The following is a 14748-nucleotide window of genomic DNA, read 5'->3' on the forward strand; positions in this document are numbered from 1 at the left end:
GCTCCTCTGCTCTGCAGTTTAAAATTAAAAATCAAACCATTCAGATGCAATTAAAGTGCACTTTGCAGACTTTCATGTGAGGGTCTCTCTACATGGTGTGGCTGACGTGTATGCAAATGTCAGCAATGTGCACTTTAACCACGTCTGAATGGTTTAGCTTGTAATTTTAAATTGTGGAGTGGAGGGGCAAATTCAACATAAAATGGGTCTTAGTCTCAAACATTATGGGGGGCACTGTCTCCCCGAGATGAAATATCTGACCTTTGATTTTACTTCACAGGAGTAATTTCACTACATGTTTAGGCTACAAAGTTTTGAATTTTTGTTCTTTGCTACACTCATGAGGTAGAATGGATATTAATAACTGAATACATTCTGGTATTGATTCAGTAACAAAGTAGTTTGTCTGCAAATAAAACAAAGAAAAAAATCAGTAGGATAATATACAGAACACAATTTAAATGCACAAAACTCCGCCATTATGTTGTAAACAGCCAGCCAGGCTGCTCCCTTACTATATTTTGAAAAAGAGCACAAGGTCCTGACCAATGCAGATGCACACCACCAACCAGCACATCTCCTCTAGTAAGTCACCACTAATGAGCAGCAAAGAAATTTTTTTTTTTTTTTTTTTACACATAATAACATTTACTGTATATATCAATTATCTCACTATTCAGAGTGCTTTAGTTAGACAGCGGGTAACCACTTCAGCCACCACCAAAGAGTAGCACCCACATGGATGTTGTAATAGTAGCCATATTTGTGCCAGTATGAGGTGGTAAAGGGGTGAGAGAGAACATTAGCCAATAAGGGACAAGGGATGATTAGGGATCAGAATGGATGATGCTGAGGTGGGCAATTTTGACAGGACATCAGGAATGAGGAACAAATCGGAAATGACCAAATAATGTAAGGAATGCCAACTTAATCCAGCTCTACAGATTTTGCCATAGGCTCCTAATGCTGGTCTCCAGTTGTCTATGTCCCTTACTGTCCTGTAAAGTCAGCAAGAGAAGATAAGCTGAAAATGTTGCAAGACTAACCAAATGCACATACGTACTCTTGGAAAGCATCAGAAAAGGGCGAAAAAGATGTAATCACATCCTGCCTGCCTGAAGAAGGGGCCTGAGTCGCCTCAAAAGCTTGCATATTGTAATCTTTCTACTATAGTTAGCCAATAAAAGGTGTCATTTTGCTTAACTTCTCATTACTTCCATAATTTTAACAATTTTCAGTAACATTACCTTTTAATCTCCTTCACATTTTCAAAACAAAAGGTAATCTTGATTAAAAGTAAGACTGAATGAAAAAACAAAACTTTTAGAATTTATTTAATTTATGGTGTGTGTAGTCACACACGTGTTTATGAGGGACAGCTCAACAGCCTGGTGACGCAGCGTAATAACAATCTATAGAAAGGGAAGACTGACGGCTTTTCACCTTTGACGTCACTTCTGAGGTCTGTCCACCTGAGCCCACCTCTTCACCCCAGAATGCCTCATAAGCGAAAGAGCCACCATCATGGGCAGTGAACCTGAACGACACGGAAGAACTGTTTTGTGTTTTACATGTGTTTTCTTTAAAATTATGTTTTCAATTATACAGTGTTGGCCACAAGGTGCCCCCAAACACTTATGCTGTCTGGCTTTCTCTTTATAGTGCATACCTTGCGATGGTCTTACACCCTATGCTTTCTGGTTTAGGCTCCAGCCCCCCATATGACAAAGTTCAGGATGAAGTCGGCTTAAAAAATGGTGTGGTATGATATAGCATTCATTATTGATGAAACTGAAGCGCTCATGTCCAACTGCATGACCAAGATGGACCTGACTGCTGTCAGCAGAAAGTCTCTGAACAGTGACACTGTCCCCATTGCACTTGACCACTCACTGTGGACTCATCTCTGAAGACCTGGGCATCCAGGCTTTAGGAGCTGTGTGGTATTTAATTGTTGTTTGTTGTATAATTCAGATGTGGCATCTGTTTGATGGTTGTGTCCTTGTACTTTGCTAAGTTGAGGATGGCTGATTGCTGTTGGGTTGATGCTTTATTTGTATGAACTTTGCTCCTCTTATTAAGTTTTATGTAATTATGACCATGAGGAAGTGTTTATTAGACAACCATGTCAGACTCAATGGTTGTGTGGCCATACTGGCCACCACAGGTTATCATTGGTAGTCCGCTATTGCCGCTAATGGGGGTCACACTTTTGCCTTGTTCCATGTTAAGAGTCAGAAACCTTAATTACGTCTTGACTCTTAATTTAGTTTTACACATTTTTGTTTCTTTAACCAGCTCCCAGTCAACAATGAGATATAAACGAGAAGGGGAGCTATTGGGGATAAAAGAGGTAAAGATGAAAGACTAAGTAGGAGCAACATCTACACTGATCCACGGAACATTCTGATGAAACATGTAGCAAGAAAGAATAAAAGCACTGAAAAAACAGAAAATCAAACGCCATGTTTTATAACCAGCAAGAATTTAAGAAAGTAACTGGAACAAAGGCCGGCCACCACTGTAGACCCGCAGAAGCCGAGTTTGATATCTCTCCCACTGAAAATGTTCCTCAGTTCTTGTAGATAATTCACGTCTATCTTGAAGCGAGGACCTTAGTACTCGTGAGGAGTTATGCTACGCCGTGCTGCCTGACATGCAGCACATTTTTCTAATGATGGAAAGGTAAACTCTGACCTTAACTGAGGTAGGAGTAGCCTGAAGATCTCTATATGTGGCTCTTACTGTGCTGAACGTTCCTTGTTTGGATCGTGAGGTATCAAGGAGCCTAAGAAGAGTCTTTGTAATCCTTTCCAGACTAACAGGTGTACGAAATATTTTTTGTAGATGTTTTAAGAATTTTCTTTGACACTTGACACAATATGCCTCCTGAACCTTTAAAGATACTTTGCACCAAACTTGGATTTATTTTGGGCAGAGCTGGACAAAGTCAGCCCTTTTTGTCTCTTTAATTGGTGTGAGGATGAGGAGCAACACTTCTTCACAAATTAAGATGACATTTTCTTTTCTCTTGGGACCATCTTTCAGCCCACAAAACGTTGACCAAATTGCAAGCATTAAATCGGCAAAGCTGAGAAAGTGTTTTGCTGCTGCTGAAAGAGGTTCAAACTGAAGGTTGCTTGAACAGCTCATACATTCAGCTAACACAATGTTATGGCACCAGAAACACAAATAGCCAGAAGATATCTGGTTAGAGTTGCACTTCAGGCCAAAACAATGTCTGTTTTGATATAATCCAATATATTTACTATCAGCACCCACACTCTGTGTAGCTACTCAAAACAAAAAGGTGGGAGGCCTAATAACTGCACTGGAGAATCCCAAGAAGGGGAACAGACAAACTAATCAGGCTGCCATTAGACCACAGCAACACAAGGCGTCTTGGGAGGACGAGGGGGGAATCATTTTCATTACAAATAGGCCACTTTGTTTCCTCAAACTTTTAATTACTAATAATTTTATTATATAGACTTCTGTGATACGAAGTGCAAGATGTCTTGTGCAGTGTTATGCTAAAGAGAACAAAAAAACGACTGCACTTGTGTATTTGTGTTACATTTTTTGGAGCTGTTTTACAGGAAACATGCAATTTAAAGTTTTATATAGTGACAAGTCTTTGACACTTACAGGTATCCATGGGGGACAAACTCAGAAAGTGTAAGGTTTTGATTATAAAATTACACATTTTCATGATTTTGAGATTCTCCACACATGTTCTATGAGGTTTACGTCTGGGCTTTGACCGGACCACTCAAGGATAGTCAGAGACTTCTCCCAAAGCTGCTCCAGTGGTGTCTGTACACTCAGGGTCATTGTCGTACTGAATAGTAATGAAAGGTGAACCATCAACACAGAGAGTCCAGTGTTTGTCTCGTCTGACCTGAGAATCTTTTTATTTGTCTTCTCAGAGTCCAAGCAGGCTGCCATATGACCTTTAGTCAAATGTGGCTTCAGTCCAGCCACTCTTCCATAAATGCCTGATTGATGGAGTGCTGCTGAGATGAACATCCTTCTGACAGGTTCCACCATCTAAGCAGAGGACTTCTAAAGCTCTGTTAGTGTGACCATTAAGTTCTTGGTGACCTCCATGACCAAGCTCCTCCTTGCCTGGTTACTCTAAAAAAAAGTCCTTTAGTTCAAACTTTCCACTGTTTCACTTTCACTTGTGGAGTCAGTGAGCTCCTAGGAACACTCATAGCTTTAGAAACAGTTTTATACCCTTCTACAGATTTATGGTTCACCACGATTTGTTCACAAAGATCTACAGAGAGTTCCTTGAACGTCATGGCTTGGTTTCTGTCCTAACATGCAGTGTGAATCGTGTGACTTTGCATACACAGGCAGGTACCTTTCTAAACAATGTCCAGTCAATTTAGTTTGAACAGGTGGACCCAAATCAAGTTGTAGACTTGAGTGAATGACAGATTTCAGTTTCGGATTTTTAATAAATTTGCTAACCTTTCTGAAAAAAATGTCTGCACTTTGTCATTATGGGTTATTGAGTTTAGGCTGATGAGCAAAAATGACAAATTTATTCATTCAGATTTAAAAGTGCAACACAAGAAAGTGTGCAGAAAGTGAAGGGGTCTGAAGACTTTCTGAATGCACTGAAAACATCATATTCAGTCAATGCAGCCCCTTTAAACACCAAACCCCAGAGGAGGTTGATGTTAAATAGCAAACCTGAAAAAATGTGCAGAAATGCCAGGTTGACAGCAAACTTGTGATCGATGGCACAGCGTGAGGGGTGTTGGCAGAACTAAAGCAGCTGATGGTCTCTTGAAGGGCCTTGAAGTTAGAAATGCCTGGCCTGATTTGCAGAGTTACTGGATATTTGGTTAGAAGGGGCACATTTGCTTGTGCTGACTTTCATTTGGTGCAAAAGATTTCAATTTAGGTTTGCACTGCACTCTAAATCTGTGCTACGATTCCATACAAATAATCAAATGGAGAAACTCACACTTGTGAATGGTATGTAATGCTGTATTCAATTTATACTTCCAATTGTAAAATATGAACACAATAAATGAGACAATTTTGAACTGAAAAATGTACTTTTATAAAACCTATTATATGTAAATTCGAAGCTACAGATTGTAGTAAAAGTTATTTGACTCCACAGTGTGGCCTAAAATGCCAAATTTCAGTAGCTGACTGCAGTGATCTGTCACATCACTGATGGTGCACGACGATTCAGCAGCAGAAAGTTATAGATTAATTTCCCACTCTTGATTCCATGAAAGAACCTTAAAGGAGGGGAGGCTTATCCTGTACACTTGTACAATTTTTGACCAAGCTGATTTAAGATTAGAGCCATTCACAATATTATGATCATTTAATTTTTTTTACTTGGATCGTTATTTTTGCAGTGGTTAGTACCTACCAAAAGTAAAGCAAGGAGGGAGAACAGATGAACTGGGCAAAAGAGTCACGGTGCCCAGGACTCATTGATGTGCGGCTGGAGTGAAAGTTAGCCTGCCTGGTCTCATCCTTCAAAAAAAGCTTATGTAGCACAAACTGCTGAAAAACATAATGAGAGAAAGATGTCAGAACACAAAGTGCATTGTAACTCACTGCATATGGGGTTGTGCAGTCACAGACCAGTTGGGGTGTACATGCTGACCCCTGTTCCCCACTGAAAGTGCCTACCATGGACATGTGTCAGAACTGGACCACAGAGCATTGGAAGAAGGTGACCTGGTCTGATGGATCACATTTTCTTTCAGATCATGTGGCTGGCCAAGTGTGTGGGCATTGGTTACCTGGGGAAGAGATGGTAGCAGGATGCACTATGGAAAAAAGGCAAACTGGCAGAGGCAGCGTGATGCTCAGGGCAAAGTTCTGCTGGGAAACCTTGGGTTCTGGTATTTGTGTGGACGTTACTTTCACATGTATCACCTATGTAAAGATTACTGCAGATCATGTGGACCTCTCTATGGCCAAGGTACTCCCTTATGGCAGCGGCCTTGACACACTGCAGAAATTGAGAGTGGTTTAAGTAACATGGCAAACAGTGCAAGGTTTGACATGTCCTCCATATTCCCCAAGTCTCAATCCGATCGAGCATCCGTGGGATGTGCTGGAAAAACAGGTCCGATCCATGGACACTGCTCCCTGCAACTTACAGGACTTGAAGGATCCGCTGCTAATGTCTTGGTGCCACAAACCACATGACACCTTCAGAGGTCTTGGGAAGTTCAAAAACAGCTCTGACCGCATCAAGGCATGAAGTGTGAGGGGCCTCTACGCAATATAAGGCAGGTAAGTTTTAATGCTGTGGCTGCTAGGTGTGCACATTGTCTCAAAGGACTGATAGTCCCAGGTTATGTTTGACTCCACTGTGCACATAAACCTTCTATCAATTCTTGCACTTTGTCTACTCATAACTATTTGCACTTATTAGGGATGGAGACAAGCAGCCAGGTGCTGGGAAGATTATTGCTGCAAAATCAGATTTAAAAATGCACTCTGAGCACCTCAGACACACATCCATTTATTGGATGAAGTCCAAGAGCCAAGACATCCCCACCTCTTGTGTCCAATGTGATGTTGAGACCAAAGTGCCTTTGTCTACAGCTAGATGGTTTCAATCACAACTGCATCCGAGAGACATGCTGCATTAGGCACATTAAGCACTGAGCTGCCATCCTATGAGTTATGCTGTTGAAAATTAACCTGCTCAATAATACAGCCAAAGAAACCTGTTACCTGTGGTCTTACCTTCGTCAAAATTATAACCATACAGCAGAGCTATTTGGAGAGAAGGTGACACACACCAACACAAATCACTGACCGCAATGTCAGCATTACATTGTTGAAGGTCTTCTCTTAACACCACAGTTGAAAGTATTGAGGCTGCGTGGTACAGGAGGGTCCAAGGAACTAAGGGGGAAGAAGGTAATAAGAGAAAAAAAAAAACAGGAACCCAGACTGATGTGGAGAAACACGCCAATGAGCTCATTAGGCATACATACTGTACTAACACTGGCTTTAAAAAAGAAAATAATAACAACAGTCTTTTCAGCAAAACAGGAACCAGGAAATGCTTTCATTTTTCAAAAGGGGGAAAAAATCATTTTGGTTTAACCATGGCTGATTACGTGACTCTGGTATATTGTATTTTTTTAGGAATGTCTCCTGATTATTAGCAAGTAGGCCATAAAGTTGTTTGATGTTTCGGGCTCAGGTCTGATGTCTCACACATAAGTGCACACTTACCAGGTTGTTCTGTTGCCTGCTAGTGAATATTAGACTTTTAATTTTTTTTCACTACACTTATAGACCTAGCAAGAATTGATTTGTGTGGTGGCGTTGCCTGCTCACAGTATTTCTTTTAGTTTGATTCCCTTGGGTGCCATTGGTATAGAGTTTACATGTTTTCCTTTTGTTCATATGTAATCTACGCTCTTGTTATATGTTGCTCAGCAGCAGGTCAGTTTAAAATAACCCAGTATGAGTCACTCACTGGATTTTCTTTATGCTGTTGCTGCAAACATAAACTGCAGAACTTTGTGATGTTGCACTGTAGAGCAGCAGCGCAGAAAACAGATGGAAGTGCTGCCCTCCACAATTGCACAAGTATTAAGGTTGGTCTCTTAAAAATGAGATGAATTGCATCAGTATGTACTTAAAGTGTGTACACTGTCTGGAAATTTACAGTATCTGTAGCTCAGTGACAGTGAAATTCAATTAGTTTATACTATTTTTGATTATTAATTCAATACAAAGTACATTTCATATTGAGATATATATATTTAAATTTAAGCTGTGAAGTATATGCAGGTGTTTTCAGCTGTGTCCAAGCCTGCCATCTACGAGCAGATTCATCAGGCCTGCACTTTACCTACTTTGGCATTTCTCAGGCTCAGCCCTGGGGTGGCTGCCTTTAGCTGTCACTTTTTATTCCAAACAGTTTCACAACCAATGCATCATACTTACCATTAACTGACCAGATTATTTAGGGAGCTGTCCTTTTCTACTTTGACAAATTCTGGAATGTTTCAATTGCTAAAACTTTCAACTCTTCAGTTTCATCTGCCATTTTCTTTTGACTTCACCCCTTCACCCTTAATTGAGTGTTAAAGGGGAGCATTTATCGCTGCGTCAAACTCATTGCTCTTTTGTAAGACACATTTCTTAATGAGCTGGTAAGTGAAAATGGCAGGGACATAATTGCCCCCCTTTAGCATTCAGTGTTGTGCCCTCCACCCAAGTGTCTGCATTATTAAACATAAACCGTTGGGACTAAACTCTACAGAAAAAGATAAATTAAAAGAAAAAAGAAAGTATTTACAGTAATGATGAATAAATACAAATGTATATGAATCTTATAGAGAGTAATTAAAAATAATAAAGATAACACTGATTCTGAAAATAATTAATTGGAACCGAACAGGAAAACCAATGATCTATACAGTACTCTACAAATAATCACTCGTGTGAAGAAGAATTTAATATATGAAAAATATAACGATATAACTAAACTGCAATTCAAAGACACCCTCCAAATCCGAGGCTTCATGCCAGCAACAGCTCTTACCATGCCAGAGCCATCAGGAGGGCACGCAGCACTATAGAGGACAGCACCCACCCTCAGCAGAGTCTATTCAAACTCCTTCTATCGAGCAGACACTAAAGGAGTGTGAAATCAAGGACTACATGACTACAGAACAGGCAGCTAGACTTAAGAACGACGTTCATCCATTACCTCTTCCCTTTGCCATATCCGACTGCTGGCACAGAAGGTCCAGCTGATGATTCAACTGCTTTGTTCCCATTTTGAATTATGATATCTGGACAACATGTTTCAATGTCACCACCATTTGCATTATATGTGCTTACATTGCACTGTTGTGTTTATTGTGGTAATTTGTTTTCTGACCTATTGACTACTAGCATGTATTGTATTGACTTATGTTTAATTTGTGTATAACCGTGGCTGGAAGAGCAGGCAGAGTAAGATTTATTGTACGGTGTGACTGACGGTTTACTGTGCTTATGACAATACATTCTCATCTCATCTTTATTAACTTCAGTCACAAAGAACATCAAATTGATCTCCTTATCTCTCTCTCAGACTTTCTCTGTTCCTAGCGGAACTGTCATCTCTGACTTGTCATGGAGCACGTTTAAACTTTCGAAAAAAGACAAATGTTTGTTTGCAGTGCTTTGAATAAAGTTTCTTTTTTTTTTTTTTCTACAAAAAAAAAAAAAAAAAAAAGAACATCAAAGGCTCAAAAATCCATTATACAATTTGAGATATTCCTATTTGAGAGCATTACAGTAGCAAATAAAGCTCTTTTAGAACATTGGCTGATATAGTAAACAGTGTAAACAGAGTCCCATCTCAGCAGATTTCAGAGTCACCTGAGTGCCAGAGATCTTCTACTCTTTTCCTCCGTCCGGTGGCTTAGGAGGTCGGAGCTTTTGGATTTCTCTGTGAAGATTTCTTTTTGCCCTTTGATTGTACTAACTTCTGTTCAATTTGGGTCACTTCTTGATATAAAGTACTCATCTCTACTTTCAGCAAGAAGCAGAACAAACTGAGCACAAATTGGCAGCTTTTCGGCAGCCTCTCCACATCCAAGTAGAAATGCCCCTGGCAAGACCTGTTGGGAGGATCAGAATAGAAGCTGACAATTAGAAACAACGTAAACACACGGATAACTAACTAACTAATATGTTTACAAATGGAGTGGAAGTTTAAAAGTGGTTAAACATAATGCTACATTATACCCTACGTTTCATGAGCACTATCAAGTCATCAAAGACACAGTGAAGGCGGCCTGGCTTTACTGTCACCTCCTGCTGTGACGTGCTCTCTGTTGAGGAACTCTGAACACCAATGTAACTTCAAAGCTGTGTCTGAGTTCCCTGACCTGTAGCAGGACTTTCCAAGATCTTGTTCTTCAGTAAAGTATCACACAAGTTTAACATATTACATTAACTGTATACATTTAAATACCAGGTAAACTAACCAAATTACAAAATAATATTAATGCATAAAACAAAAACAGTAATGCGGACAATCCCATTATACCTACTGTAACATTGGGAAAGTAAATTAAAAACAAAATTAATTTCTGCACATACATCTTACAATACTGACCTATCATCCATTCTGTTTACTTGATAACACATACTGGGGCAACGGGCTAGCAGAAGACGTCTCCTGTTGCACCAGTTTGGCGTACACAAAACAGCCCTGCTCATGTAGTGTAAGATTTTGCTTCTGCTTCTCTCTTTGGTGTCAAGAGGCCCACCAACATCCTGACTGCAGCAGTGGTCCACCAGTTCAGTTCTGGTGCCCCCTGTGGCTGCAGATTTTTGTCCCAACCTATTTCTTGTCTTAACTGCTCTCCTCAAGCTGGAATGTCACCATTTCTCTTTTCTTTCATCTATCCAGAAAAAAAAAAGTACCTATGCTATATTTTACTGAATGAAGCAGGAATTTTTATGTGTGACATGGGTAACAATTCATTCCTTTTGCTTTTAATTTTAATGTTCTGGTTATTTAGACAGTTATTTACTAATAAGCAACACAAGTGGGTAACACAGCTGTTTGTTTGCACTGGTGTCTGCCCTGCTTATTATTAATTGTATTTAGATACAATAATTAAATTAAACAGCAAAAGGGAATTGAACAACAAAACAAACTAAGCATTTAAAGACACAGAAAAATACAATTACTGTATGCCTTCATGTCCTATAAGTGTAAATCTGACACTAATGGACTTTTCTAAAAACAAAAACAGAAGGAAAACAACAGGTCAGCTAATTAAAGAAGGAGATCAAATTAAGGTAACAATGACTGACTGACGACCTGGTTGGAAGTAAAGAAGATTTCAAGCAACTGACAGCTTGTCCAGACCAGGCCATCCCAGCAAGTTCAACCCAAGAGTACAATGGCAGGTAAGCTGCAAAGAACCACAAAACTTCATTATGGGACCTAAAGGTAGCTCTTGCACTGTCAATGTCAAACTTCATAAGTCTACCATTAGAAAGAGGCTGCAGAAATTAGATCTACATCAAAGGTGAAAGAGAGAGCTGTCCAAAAAAAGCAATCTGCAGCAACTGCAGACTTTCTAAATATACCCAGAGCTAATAAATGTACACATGTTGCGTTAAAGGCAATAAAATCACTTTCTTTCAATTAATATACAACTAACATGTAATGCACAAATGCTGTTGTGAGGTGTCCCAGCTAAACCCACAACTTCTCTGTTTTATCAAATAGTGAGAAGCAGACTTCAGGGTCATTCTGTGTGTGATGGTTGGCATTTTGGCACAGGCTAATTGATAGGATTTGTAATTACTTTTTGTAAATTACAGATTAGTTCTATAACCTTTCTTTTGAATACAGTAATCCCTCGCTATATCGCGCTTCGCGGCTTCACTCCATCGCGGATTTTATATGTAAGCATATTTAAATATATATCGCGGATTTTTCGCTGCTTTGCGGGTTTCTGCGGACAATGGGTCTTTTAATTTCTGGTACATGCTTCCTCAGTTGGTTTGCCCAGTTGATTTCATACAAGGGACGCTATTGGCAGATGGCTGAGAAGCTACCCAGCTTACATTTCTCTTTCTCTTGCGCTGACTTTCTCTGATCCTGACGTAGGGGGATTGAGCAGGGGGGCTGTTCCCACACCTAGACGATACGGAGCTAGTCTAAAAATGCTGAAAGATTATCTTCATGTTGCTATCTTTTGTGCAGCTGCTTCCTGAAACGACATGCTGCACCGTGCTTCGCATACTTAAAAGCTCGATAGGCACGTATTGATTTTTGCTTGTTTGTTTTTCTCTCTCTCTCTCTCTCTTTCTGTGCTCTTGACGGAGGGGGTGTGAGCTGCCGCCTTCAACAGCTTTGTGCCACGGTGCTTTGCATACTTAAAAGCCAAACAGCCCTATTGATTTTCCTCTGCCTTTATGACAGTCTCTGCTCCTGACTCCTTTGAAGAGGAAGATATGTTTGCATTCTTTTAATTGTGAGACGGAACTGTCATCTCTGTCTTGTCATGGAGCGCAGTTTAAACTTTTGAAAAAGAGACAAATGTTTGTTTGCAGTGTTTGAATAACGTTCCTGTCTCTCTACAACCTCCTGTGTTTCTGCGCAAATCTGTGACCCAAGCATGACAATATAAAAATAACCATATAAACATATGGTTTCTACTTCGCGGATTTTCTTATTTTGCGGGTGGCTCTGGAACGCAACCCCGGCGATGGAGGGGGGATTACTGTACAACACAAGACAGATTTAGTCAGTCAGTCATTTTCCAACCAGCTATATCCTAACACAGTGTCACGGGGGTCTGCTGGAGCCAATCCCAGCCAGCACAGGGTGCAAGGCAGAAACAAATCCTGGGCAGGATGCCAACCCACCACAGAAGACAGATTTAATGAAAGGCAAACCTGGTGCACAGCAGTTGACAGTAAGAACCACTGGCTTATTAAAAGGTATATAGATGGTGGTGTTTTGACTCGTTGGTCAGTTTACCACTTTGTGATGGCAAGTTTGGATGTTGTACATTAATTATATAAAGAGACTCGAACATTATATAACATTGACATTTACTTAGTAAAATGATTTTTTTTTTACAAGCGCAATCAGAATGTTCTAAATATCTCATAGTTCTGCGCATACAGCCTGTGTCAATTCACAATGTGTACTAGCAGCAGTCAGCTACAAAGAGATCATCAAAAAGAATGTTTTTGTGGTTCTCCACTTCAGTCACTAATATTTCAAATTCGTAGTCATTTGAGTTTCATTTTCTGCCTTTTTTTCCCTGTTATTCTATGGTTTGCAGTAAATTGTCACTCTGAATCATGGCAAATTTATATGGTGACTACATCATGAAAATTGAAAAAAGGGGTTTTTATGAAATGAATGGTAACTGATAGGTGATGATGGGGAGCTGCTTAAGGTGCATACCTGAGTGCATAGTCTTAAGTGTATCTGAAATTTATAAAGGAACTTGGCATGGTATGTGACATATAAATGGTTTTATATATCTGATTTTTTTCTGCACACATTGTTTTTGTCTTTGAAGCATAATCAAAAATTTTAAATATAATCTAGGCAAGGTTTTATACATTAGGCCCCAGAACCCATGGAGGAAAAAAGTTCTAGTCCATGATCTTTAAATAAGATAAATATCAAGCTGGCTTCAATGCCTTTATTAAATTGTCCAAGCAAGCCATCAAGACTGCACAGGTGATGTAGCAGGTACAGACTGAATGAGTGCTTCTTCACCCCTTATTCAGTCCTTTACTCTACACAAGTGAAATTCTGGTAAAAACCAAGTGTTAAATCCACAGAAGAAGGGCCCACACATTAATAGTTTATAGATATATCACTTCACATTTTTGTGGTTGCTAGGTTTTCTAACCTTACCTGAAACTAGAAGTGAGCTGTAACAAGTTAAGCAGGTCTTTAGAGACCTCAAGGTGAGTGAAACTCCTGCATACTTTCACTTTAAAAGTAAAATCAAAGTGAGCAACTAGAGTCCAGTTTTAAAAAGGATGTGCACCAAAGCATCACAAGATGGAATGGCCTATATTGCAAATACAATATATATTATTATAAATATATATATTGTATATACAGTATATATATTATATATGCAAATAACTATAACACTAAAATAGTGTTGGGGTTTGCAGCGTTGGTTATTGTTGTATTAAAAGGGCTTTAGCAGCATCTGGGCCCCATCAAGGGTTGGCTTCTGCCTTGCAACCAATGCTTCCAAGAAAGGTTCCAGTCCCCTGCATTACTGAGTTGGATTTAAAGTGAATTAAGAATATTATGCTATGCTTTCTTCAAGAATTGCCATGTATGCATTAATGTATTGTTGATGGCTTATAACAATGGTAGTGCTTGCGCCTTATGGCTGTAGGATACTGTACTTTTTATACAGCCCTTCTCACTCTCTGTGTGGAGTTTGCATGTTCTCCTAATGTCAGCCTAATTTTTTCAAATATTCTGCATTCTTCACTTATTCCAAAGACATGAGTTTTAGGTTGATCTACTTCAGACTTGACATGTCAGGCTTGTGTATGTGTGGGCACCTCTTTTAGTAGGAAGAGACCCAGCGTAGGATTTACTGTAGCCTTAAACTCAACATGCTGGCACAGTGGTTCCCCATAAACCCTACACTGGAACAGGAAGATTCAGAAGATGGCAACAAAAATGAAATGAGAAAATGCACAATGCATAAACAATGTCATTGAACTCTGCAGGCACAACTTTAGATGGTCCCTCTTGTAGTTTTTATAAAACACAATCTTTCACAAGATGAAGAATATTTCCTTTCTGAATCCAAAAAATTTCAAACTCTAAGAGATGGAAGCATAAATTAAATACATCTGAAGACACTTAAGTTTACAGAGCTATCGTGCAGCTCACTCTCAAAGCAGAACTGATTGCTGCTTGCAGTGAATGCCTAGATATGGACAATAAAATAAGGCCTTTAACTATACAGTGTTCTTTCTGGTATTGCACTGAATAACTAAAAGTGACAAAAATATTTTATATAACAAAATATTATGAAAAATAAGCTGTAATATAATTTTACTTAACTATTCACCTGAGTTAAAACTTTGTAGAAGTGTCCAGTGTCAGGGGTGGGGGGTTGATTTGTTTTCAATCCTATTTTTTTTTTTGTAAAAATTGATATATTTGTATGGAATGATTACAATAAAATTAAAAAAAAAAAAAAAAGATGTGTC

General features: G+C 39.3%; 1 protein-coding gene across 1 annotated transcript in view; it reads right to left on the reverse strand.

The window, feature by feature from the left end:
* Positions 1 to 9265: 9265 nt before the first annotated feature.
* Positions 9266 to 14748, reverse strand: part of taf1b (TATA box binding protein (Tbp)-associated factor, RNA polymerase I, B) — a 181575-nt gene continuing 176092 nt past the window's right edge. Inside the window, exon 15 of the mRNA XM_028796877.2 lies at positions 9266 to 9629. Coding sequence (XP_028652710.2) covers positions 9431 to 9629 — 199 coding nt within the window. The 3' untranslated portion in view covers positions 9266 to 9430. The remainder of the gene's footprint in view (positions 9630 to 14748) is intronic.

This window comes from Erpetoichthys calabaricus, chromosome 3, assembly GCF_900747795.2.
Source record: "Erpetoichthys calabaricus chromosome 3, fErpCal1.3, whole genome shotgun sequence".
NCBI classification, from domain to species: domain Eukaryota; kingdom Metazoa; phylum Chordata; class Cladistia; order Polypteriformes; family Polypteridae; genus Erpetoichthys; species Erpetoichthys calabaricus.